The sequence below is a fragment of the Mandrillus leucophaeus genome, unplaced genomic scaffold (genome assembly GCF_000951045.1).
Source record: "Mandrillus leucophaeus isolate KB7577 unplaced genomic scaffold, Mleu.le_1.0 Scaffold46, whole genome shotgun sequence".
Lineage (NCBI taxonomy): Eukaryota > Metazoa > Chordata > Mammalia > Primates > Cercopithecidae > Mandrillus > Mandrillus leucophaeus.
In genome coordinates, this window is record NW_012104920.1 from 4,080,162 (window position 1) to 4,091,123 (window position 10,962).

The 10,962-nt window shown below is 46.7% G+C and overlaps 1 protein-coding gene across 1 annotated transcript in view; it reads right to left on the reverse strand.

The window, feature by feature from the left end:
* Positions 1-2,329: 2,329 nt before the first annotated feature.
* Positions 2,330-10,962, reverse strand: part of ZFP3 (ZFP3 zinc finger protein) — a 17,324-nt gene continuing 8,691 nt past the window's right edge. The window contains exon 2 of the mRNA XM_011994696.1: positions 2,330-7,224. Within this exon, the coding sequence (XP_011850086.1) occupies positions 5,702-7,216 (1,515 nt within the window). The 5' untranslated portion in view covers positions 7,217-7,224 and the 3' untranslated portion in view covers positions 2,330-5,701. The remainder of the gene's footprint in view (positions 7,225-10,962) is intronic.

The following is a 10,962-nucleotide window of genomic DNA, read 5'->3' on the forward strand; positions in this document are numbered from 1 at the left end:
CGCCCAGCTAATTTTTGTATTTTTAGTAGAGACGGGGTTTCACCATGTTGGCCAGGCTGGTCTTGAACTCCCGACCTCAGGTGATCCGCCCACCTCGGCCTCCCAAAGTGCTAGGATTACAGGTGTGAGCCACCGCGCCCGGCCCTCCATACCTATCTTCTTAGCCCCTCTGGCACTCTTAGACGACAGTGACTTCTTTCTAAAGCCAACCCTGCCTTTCGTGTTTTGAGTCTATGCTTCCCGACTGCAAATAAGTTTAACTGTAATAATTATATATTAAATAGTTATAATAGGCCTGGCTTGGTGTCCAGAAAAGCCTGGGCCGCGAAAGGGATTCCGTAAATATCCGTGGGATGTGAAACGTCCTCACAAACTGCAAATCCCAGCAGGCGGAGAGACAGAAGTACAGGCTCATTGATTTGCCTCCAACTGCCACCCCGACCCCACCCCGCACACGCACGTAGGGGTCTCCGCGGACGCCCCAGAGCCCGCGCACGCGGCCGTGAGCCCGCCCGGAGCGGGTGGATCCCTCGGCCCTCAGCGGCCACCCCACTGGTCCCCGACAGAAAGGCCCGCCGGATGGCAGCTAATCCGCGCGCGGCGAGCCGTCCTCACCCCTCGAGCCCCGCCCCCAGCCGCCGAGGTCCCGCGCTAACGAGGGGTCCTCCCGGCGTCCTAGAGAGGCCCCGCGACAGACGCACTTCCGCTCGCGCCGCAGGGGCTCTTACCTCTCGGATGCCGGGCTGGCAGGCCTGCTAGCGCATTTGGGGACTTTTTGGAGGAGACGAGTACCAACAGAGTTGGGTCCATCAGAAGACACCTGCCTGTGAAGCGTATTATAAACAAGTAAAAACAATGGGTGTTCTTGTCCGCGGTACTGCAGGAGAGTGGAGTGGCCGTCGATTCCCAGGATTAGGAGACAAGGACGTGGGAAAGACGCCTGGGGGATTGGAAAGGGGTCCGAGCTCGGGTCCCGGGGCTCCTGAAATGGACTTCCACTGTCCGGTCGGTCACTGCCCTCAAGCCACCTTCCTCCTTCCCTTCTGTGCATCGTGCTGGCTCAGCGCTTCGGGGAGAGGGACAGGTGGGCGCGACGTTGCGTGGCCGCCCTGCGTTTGGGACCGTTTCCTGCTCCGCAGCGCTGACGCCGCTGGGCTGTTGAGGCGCCCAGCGCAGGTGTTGAGCGCTTGCCCGCCGCGCCCAGCGCAGGTGCTTCACGTCGCAGGCGGCCAGCGAGTGGATGACGACTGTGTCCACCTGCCCCGCTGAGGCTGCTCCCTTTCTCATGTGATCGCCAGAATCGTCCCCGCCCCTTCCCACTGGGCTTTTACTGAGGTCCAGCTGACTTCCATTTGCAGGGGTTCACCCAGACAAGTCTTTTTGACATAGCTTTATTCCCAAAGCTGAGAGGTGCGGTGAAGAGGAAATTATTGCGGAAGTGACTCGGTTTTTTTTTTTTTTTTTTTTTTTTAAGGTAAAATGTTTTATTTGGGGAACAGTGGTTAGAGGATGAATTTCAGGAAGTCCATGAATTCTCTGAAACTGCATGTACATTTTTCCGGGCAGAGCTTTCCTGGTTCTCAAAGAAGATTCATGACTTAACAGCATTAAGAACCTAGGAGTCACAACACTTGTAAAAATTGAATGGTAAACAAGCAGCAGCACCCGCCGCCACCGTGAAATTGGAGTAATAAGGTGATTTTTTGTTAAAGGCCATACAAATGGTCCGGAATATCTTAAGTTGTTAATCATGAAGAAAAACGTGTATACCAACACACACACAATAGATAACACTTGTCCTGTTATTTAAGATGAAGGATCTCACCAAGCAAAGCAGAAGATCAAGGACACAGAATGTGCACTGTATGCAAAACCAGAAGCTAACCAGCATGTTGGGGTACTTTGGTAAGGTGAAACTTACAAGGTGGGGACAAAACTGGTAACCAAAGTCCTATTAAAAACTATAGTGAAGGGCCGGGCGCGGTGGCTCAAGCCTGTAATCCCAGCACTTTGGGAGGCCGAGACGGGCGGATCACGAGGTCAGGAGATCGAAACCATCCTGGCTAACATGGTGAAACCCCGTCTCTACTAAAAAAAATACAAAAAACTAGCCGGGCGAGGTGGCGGGCGCCTGTAGTCCCAGCTACTCGGGAGGCTGAGGCAGGAGAATGGCGTGAACCCGGGAGGCGGAGCTTGCAGTGAGCTGAGATCCGGCCACTGCACTCCAGCCTGGGCAACAGAGCGAGACTCCGTCTCAAAAAAAAAAAAAAAAAAACCTATAGTGAAACATAATGCAATTTGGAATAATAAACATGACAAAGGCATTATCTCAATAAAATAGTAAAGAAATTTTATTCACCTAAGGTGTTAGTATACCATTAAAATTAGGGAAGGAAGAAAATGTACATGGGCATAGCTTCAAAAATTCTGGAAGTGTATTTCTGGGTATTTAGGTAAGACTTTAAGATTGAGGCCTGTGCGGTTTTTTAATGGGTCTAAAATTAAGACAATTCATGTCCTTTCCTTCATAGTATTTGCACAAATCATCATTACCAGTCATGACTGTGGTCAGATGCTGACTCCCAAGTAAGTCGAAGAGGGAGGCAAACAGAAGGGAAAGAAAAATCTTCCTGAGATATCTGGGTAAGACGTGGAAGAGGACAGGGAATTGAGGTTAAGGGTTTGCGTATAGTGTACCTAACAAGATGCAGGTGATTTCATTCACCAGCAATCTTTGGCGGGGGGGGGGGGGCAGGCGGGTAGGGAATATATATCTATATATGGTAGATTTTTCTGGGAATGAGACGTGAGACTTCCCCCTTAAGAACATGCTCAGGTACAACAGGTCACTAAATTGCCTCCTAATGTTCCATTGAATTAATGGTGAACTAGAGGACGTTTTGCTGAGCAGTGATGGGATTGAGCTAGGGCCAGGGGAAGTGAGAGGGTGGACTGGATATCTAGTAGGCAAAAAGAAGTTGAGGTGACTGAGCCTTGAGAGGGAAGGACAAAGAGAAAAACCTGCACTGGTGGTTTGGCCAATAAGGTACTTCTGAGAACAAAACGTCTAATAGGATGCACAGTGTGAGCTCTTCTCCTTTGCTTACACACTATCTTCAGTGAAGTCCAGATTGCTCAGGGGTGTTTGTGTGAATAGATTGTTCAGGAGAAGCCTGAAGGGGTGCCGAATTCTCTGTCAGGGCTGACGAGGTAAATGTGGCAATGAAACATGCCAACGGAATCAGGCATGGAAGGGATCGTGAGATCCAGGTTTCCTGTGGGAAAGAGATGGTCTGGGCACAATTCAGTCTGCGCTCCAGCAATGAGAACAGGAGGAAGAGGGCGCACTGCACTTGTCATCAACCAAAGGGAAGAAGTAAATCAAACAGCTTCCCTTACCAAGAGTGTGACTGTTCCAGGCAGAGGTATCTGGAAGGACGTGAAAACTCTGCAGTCATCTATTTGTACAACCCTTTTCTCAAGCCAAGTAGATAAACCTGGGAAGACACCTATATTGGAGTACAGAATAAACCCATTTGGTGAATTATTTTGGCTGTGATCAGTTCTGTTACCAAGGACATGATTTAAATTCATTATATTCAAATCTACGTAGAAATCAGTAATAGAAAATGTGCAAAGGAGTTCAGATAAGGCGGGAATGAATGTGCCTGTCTGTAGCACAGCACAGTGGTTAAGACCATCAGCCAGGTTTGGAGTCTTGGCTCTCGCTCTTCCTAGCTGTGTAATCATGGGTCAATTACTTAACACTGCCCCTTCTGCCCCCTCCTTATCTTTTAAATTGGGGTAAGAATACCCACATCATTGATGGTTGCACCACTATATAAATTAAAAATCATTCAACTGAACACTTAAAACAGGTGCATTTTATAGTATGTAAATTATACCTTCATAAAGCTTTAAAAAAATGAGTACCCATATCATAGAAATGATGTGAAAATTAAAATGTAAACTGGCACTGTGCCTGTCAGGTAGTAAACACTCAATAAATATTAGTGACTAATACTAGTGTAACAAAGACGAGGTTAAAGAACAATAAAGATATTTAAAGTTAAATTTTTAAAGAATTAAGGAATTACTGGGCTGGTTGAAACTTTAGCAATCATTTAGTTCAACTCTTCCATTTTACAGATGAGAAAATTGGAGACCAGCAGGTGAAGTGCCTTATTCAAGGTCTAGCACTAAGACCAGACCCCAGGCCTGCTGGACCCCCATTAGTGCAATTCCCACTAACAGCCACTGCCTCAGAAACATGGACACATAAAAAATGGAGGCTGTGTTTCCTTAAAGAAGAAATAAATAGAGAACACAAAAAACATGCAGCGATGGTGAAGAAACAATTTCAAGTCTGGGCATGGTAACTCACACCTGTAATCTCAATACTTTGGGAAGCGGAGGCAAAAAGGTCACTGGAGCCCAGGCGTTCAAGACCAGCCTGGGCAACACAGCAAGACCTTATCTCTGTTTTTTAAAAGTTATTCAAGAAAAAAGAATTTCAAGGCCAAGGGGGAAAACCAAGAAGAGGCTGCCACATCCTGACTTAGCCAGGGCCTCCAGTGGGGTCCAGGTAATGAGAACTGAAGTGCTTTGGCAAGGCCAGACCCTGGTTTGTCATCAGGTGCACTGGCTCACCACTGTAGCCAGGTGCCTGGAGGAGGCGAAGCCACAGTCCTCTCTACTACTTCCCGTCACAGTATCTGTCAGCAGTGGCAGGAGATGGGGCCAAAAATGTATGCAGCAGAATTCTTAGGAGCAGTCAGTCTGAGCACCCCTGAAGCGTGGACAGCTCCTGAATAGCTGCTTCTGCCCGTGCCAAGTAATGTGACCTCAATTGTTTATCCCCTGTTGTTGCCTAATCGGCCCCTCTGGATGCTAAGGCCTTCACTTATAACCCTGTTGTAAATTGCCTGGCAGTTCCTCCATCATGGCAGCCTCTTCAGATGAATAAGGAAGCCTAACAGATGTGAAATGACCCTGCTTCTTCATTAATGCTGCCATCTTCTAAAGTAACTTGATAGCAGGGCTGGAAAACTTTGAAGCTAATAAAAACTTACTAAATTATTCCAGTGCTAAACAGTGGACAGGAGAAATGAGGTGTGTCTTCTAAGTTATGACTTTCTAATATTTCAGGGGGTAACATTCAGTGAGTCAACTCTGTCATTCTTAGGAGGTGGTGGAATCCTGTTCCCACAATTTTGCTGAAGAGTAATTGAGGAAAGATGGCTGGTACAGACCCTTAATGTTTGTTATGTGATCCACTGGGGGAGGAGAAGGGAAAGGAAGAAGGACAGAGGGGAAATTAAGGCCTGAAATAGCTTTTCTGATTTAACTCAGTACATTGAAACCTCTCAGTGAATAATTCATAAAAGTGCCTCATTAGTACCTGCAGTCCTAGCTACTTGGAAGGCTGAGGCAGGAGGACTGCTCGAGCCCAGCAGTTCAAGGAAGCAGTCAGTTATGATTGTGCCACTGCATCCCATCCTGGGCAACAGAGCAACACCCCACCACTTAAAAAAAAAAAAAAAAAAAAAAGTGCCTCATCTTCTTCAACCCACTGTTTAAGATCAGTGGGAGGACAGAGATTCTGTCCATTCATTTGATTTGAATACTTGGGACACATAGTATAAACAAATGAATGCGTTGGACTTTAGCTTTTCCCCTAAAAACTTTCCTATTTTGCAGATTACTCCATACAGTGAACACTTTGATGTCGGAGGAGGTGAGAGCTCCGACTAAAAGTCTTTTGACATTCTTGGCACTCATAAGGCTTCTCTCCAGTGTGAATTCTCTGATGAATGATAAGTTGGGAATGCTGGCTAAATGTTTTCTCACACTCACTACATTCATAAGGTTTCTCTCCAATATGAATTTTCTGGTGGAGAAGCAGCTCAGAACTATCCCAAAAGGTTCTTGCACACTCATTACACTGATGGGGTTTCTGTCCAGTATGGATTCTCTGGTGCACAATGAGGTGAGAGGTCCGCCTGAAAGCCTTTCCACACTGCAAGCATTCATAGGGCTTCTCTCCAGTGTGGATCCTCTCGTGCCGAAGAAGTTCTGAGTTTCCCCTGAAGGCCTTCCCACATTCCTTACATACATAGGGCTTCTCACCAGTATGAATCCTAATATGTCTGATAATCTCTGAGTTCTGGCCGAAAGTTTTCCCACATTCATTACATTCATAGGGTTTGTCCCCTGTATGAATTCTCTGATGCCGGATAAGCTCCGAACTCTGCCCAAAGCCCTTCCCACATTCATTACACAGATATGGTTTTTCTCCAGTATGAATTTTCTGGTGTCTGATAAGGCCTGAGCTATGCTTGAAGGCTTTGCCACACTCGTTGCATTCATGGTATCTTTCTTCAGTATGAATTCTCTGATGCTGAATAAGCTGTGAACTAACCCTAAAGGTCTTCCCACATTCATTACATTCATACGGTTTCTCTCCAGTATGGATTCTCTGGTGTAGAATAAGGGCTGAATTTTGACTGAAGGCTTTACCACATTCTTCACATTTATAGGGCCTCTCTCCAGTATGAATTCTATGATGGTGGATAAGATGTGAACTCTGAATGAAGGCCTTTCCACATTCATTACAAGCAAAGGGTTTTTCTCCAGCATGAATTCTCAGGTGCCGTCGAAGGCTTGAATTAGTTCCAAATGTCTTTCCACATTCTTGGCATTCAAAGGGTTTTTCTCCGCTGTGAACTCTCATATGCTGGATGAGATGTGAGTTCTGATTAAAGGCTTTCCCACACTCTTTACACGCGTGAGGCTTTTCTCCCACAGAACTTCTCTGTGTTTTGTGAGATTCTAAAATCTCTATGAAGTTTTGGCCAGAGGTAGCAAATGCGCTTACTCCCTCTGTTGCAGTAGCTCCCTGATGTGTAACCAGATTTGCGCTGGGACTGCAGCCTCTCTCACTCTCATTCTTCTCCTGGTCTTTCTCACTTGAGGGTGATTTCTTAAAGATCATCAACCCTGATGGAAAGTCTCTCTCCTGAGGAGACATCTGCTCTATAACCTCTTCCATGGACTCCTCTCTCGAACGTCCCTCCCACCTGCCATCTTCACATCCTGCTCCAAACTCATCACCTTGGTAAACCACTTCTGGAAATGTTTCTAATATTGACCCATGTGGCTCAGATTCTTCAGAAATTTCTTCCTTGGGAATCACCTCCTTGTTCTCAGTCCCCATCTCACAATCTGAAACGAGAAAGGGTAAGTATGTGAAGGGACTGTATCATAGTTAAATGAAGCTACCACTGTAGGAGAACAGAGCTTTGATGTCGTTCTCATAGCACTCAAAAACACTCTTGGTAAGGGGAAGAGGGCAGCTGAGGCAGGGGATTGCTTGAGCCTGGGGAGGTGAAGGCTGCAGTGAGCTGAAACACACCACTGCACTTCAGCCTGAGTGACAAAGCAAGACCCTGTCTCAGAACAACAAAACAGTCTTGGTATCTGGTGACATGACAGCATGCTGCCAAAAAGAAGGTAAAGATTTAGGATTATGGTGGACATGCTAAATAGGGGATGCTGACTAACAGGAGTGAGAAGAGATTTCAAGAGAGAAGTAGGAGATGGATGGTAAGGAGATGCTGATTTAAAAAAAGTTCCATAACATTAATGGTGAGTTGGGATAGAACTTGAAGGTGATAAAGAAAACATCTAGGGAAAATGGTGGCCATATTAATAGATAGGTATATGATAAATGTTGAAAGAAGGGACAGAAATGACATGGTGGTTCACACCTGTAATCCCAGCACTTTGGGAGGTCGAGGTGGGTAGATCACTTGAGCTCAGGAGTTCAAGACCAACCTGGGCAACATGGTGAAACCCTGTCTACTAAAAATACAAAAATTAGCTGGGCATAGTGGCGGGCACCTGTATTCCCAGCTTCTTGGGGGGCTGAGGCAGGACAATCACTTGAACCAGGGAGGCAGAGGTTGCAGTGAGTCGAGACTGCACCACTGCACTCCAGCCTGGGTGACAGAGTGAGACCCTGTCTCAAAAAAAAAAGAAAAAAAAAAAAAAGGACAAGTTAATAGAAATAACTTTTGGGTGTATAGGGGAAGTAACAGCAAAATGAGTAACAAGAGGACTATTCTTAGTCCTGTTCTCTGGTACTCATCAGCTGTGTAGAGCAGCAGAGGGGACATACAGGGCTTACCCCTTCAAAAGGTGAATGTGTCTTAACTGAAACTAGCACAGAAGCACCACCTTTTGACTCCCTGATGTTCGGAGCCACTGGCTTTAATCTTCTCCAGAAGGCTAGTGAATTGTGCCAATACCATTTACTGAATAATTCTCTCCCCTACTGATTTAAAATGCCACCTACGCCATAATCTAAATATCCATCTATATTTGGGCCAACTTCCGGATTCTATTCCGTTCCACTGGTCTGTGTCTTCTCTAATATCAAACAGTTCAACCTGTTAGCTTTATTAACATTTTTAACATATGCTAGAGAAAGTTCTCTCTCAGTTTTCCTTTTCAGACCTTTCCCGTCTATTCTCATATCTTCCCAAGTAAACTTTAGTATAAATTTGTAGTCCAAACTTATTCTGACGTTGTTTTTATGTTCATCATGTCTCTGTACCTCTTTTCCTTTAGTGAGTTTTTCTTACATTTTGTAACTAGCTATTACTTTTATATATACTAATGCTGTTGATAATTACATATTAATTTTGTAATCAGCTCTCTTATAGTATTTTCTTAATACCTTCATAAATCTTAAAGAGTACATTTTTGGGCCGGGTGCGGTGACTCACACCTGTAATCCCAGCACTTTGGGAGGCCGAGGCGGGCAGATCACAAGGTCAGGAGATCGAAACCATCCTGGCTAACATGGTGAAACCCCGTCTCTACTAAAAATACAAAAAAATTAGCCGGGCGTGGTGGCGGGCTACTTGGGAGGCTGAGGCAGGAGAATGGTGTGACCCCGGGAGGCGGAGCTTGCAGCAAGCTGAGATGGCGCCACTGCACTCCAGCCTGGAACAGAGCGAGACACCGTCTCAAAAGAAAAATTGGCCAGGGGCAGAGGCATGTGTCTGTAGTCTCAGCTACTGGGGAGGCTGAGGTAGGAGGGTCACTTGAGCCCAGGAGGTCAAGGTTGCAATGAGCCGTGATTGTGCCACTGCACTCCAGCCTGGGCAACAGAACAAGACACCTTGTTTCTTGGGTGGCGGTGGGGGGCGGGGGGAGTACATTTTTTAAACTTTTAGAAAGATGTTTAGTTGTGGCAAAAATGTTTAGTTGCCTACCCCAATATCTCTTATTCCCCATTGCCTGACAATAGAATAATAAATTTATGTAGTGTGGCAATTAGCCTAGCTAAAGAAAAACACATTCCCCAGCTTTTTAATTTTTGCAGTTGGGATTGGCCGCATGATCATATTCTACCCAATGAGACAGTGAGATGCAAATGAAAACACATGGGACTACTAGGAAATCTGAAGGATGAGGGGATACATTTATTCCATCTTGTCTTCCATGCTGTTCCCAGAGCATGATGTGATAGCTGGACACCATCCTAGACCATGAGTATACTGGTATACCCTAGGACTGGGGATCATAGCTGGAAGGAACCTGGGTCCCTGATGACTCCATGGCACTGCCATACCATTCCTGGAATGCCAGCCTCTGGACTTCATTTATCCAAGAGAGAAATAAGCTTTTGCCTTGCTTAAGATATTGGGGGGGTTTTGTTATTATACGAGGCCAAACCTATTCCTAATAAAATTGTCCTGGGGATTTAGCTGTCCCCACCACACACAAGGGGTCCAAATGTCAGGAGAATAAGCTTGACCTTTGTTCAGATGGTAAACAACCTGGAACTAATATTCAAGTGGCCTTTGCTTAGGGCAGTATATTTGTGCACTACAGCAAATCTGAGGAATACAATCCTCCCGTCAGTGAGACTGTTCATTGTGGAAGGTGATTCTCAAGGGGGTGTGGGCATGTATGGAACTTCATCCTTCAGACAATGCACAACTATGGGATGGTTTTTCTAAACCAAGGGGTTACGCCGGGCGCGGTGGCTCACGCCTGTAATCCCAGCACTTTGGGAGGCCGAGATGGGTGGATCACGAGGTCAGGAGATCGAGATCATCCTGGTGAACACGGTAAAACCCCGTCTCTACTGAAAATACAAAAAAAAATTAGCCAGGCATGGTGGCGGGCGCCTGTAGTCCCAGCTTCTAGGGAGACTGAGGCAGGAGAATGGCGTAAACCCGGGAGGTGGCGGAGCTTGCAGTGAGCGGAGATCGCACCACTGCACTCCAGCCTGGGCAACAGAGCGAGACTCCATCTCAAAAAGAAAAAAAAAGAGCCGGGCGCGGTAGCTCAAGCCTGTAATCCCAGCACTTTGGGAGGCCGAGAGGGGCGGATCACGAGATCGAGACCAACCTGGCTAAAACGGTGAAACCCCATCTCTATTAAAAATACAAAAAACTAGCCGGGCGAGGTGGCGGGCGCCTGTAGTCCCAGCTACTCGGGAGGCTGAGGCAGGAGAATGGCGTGAATCCAGGAGGCGGAGCTTGCAGTGAGCTGAGATCCGGCCACTGCACTCCAGCCTGGGTGACAGAGAGAGACTCCGTCTCAAAAAAAAGAAAAAAAAAAAATCAAATGCAGTTGAGATTCACTAGCGTAAGAATTAGAAAATGTCTACTGAGGCTGGGCATGGTGGCTCACGCCTATAATCCAAGCACGCTGGGAGGCCAAGGAGGGTGGTCACGAGGTCAGGAGATCCAGACCATCTTGACTAACACGGTGAAACCCCACCTCTACTAAAAATACAAAAAAGTTAGCCGGGCATGGTGGCGGGCGCCTGTAGTCCCAGCTATTCGGGAGGCTGAGGCAGGAGAATGGCGTGAACCCGGGAGGCGGAGCTTGCAGTGAGCCGAGATCACGCCGCTGCACTCCAGCCCGGGTGACAGAGAGAGA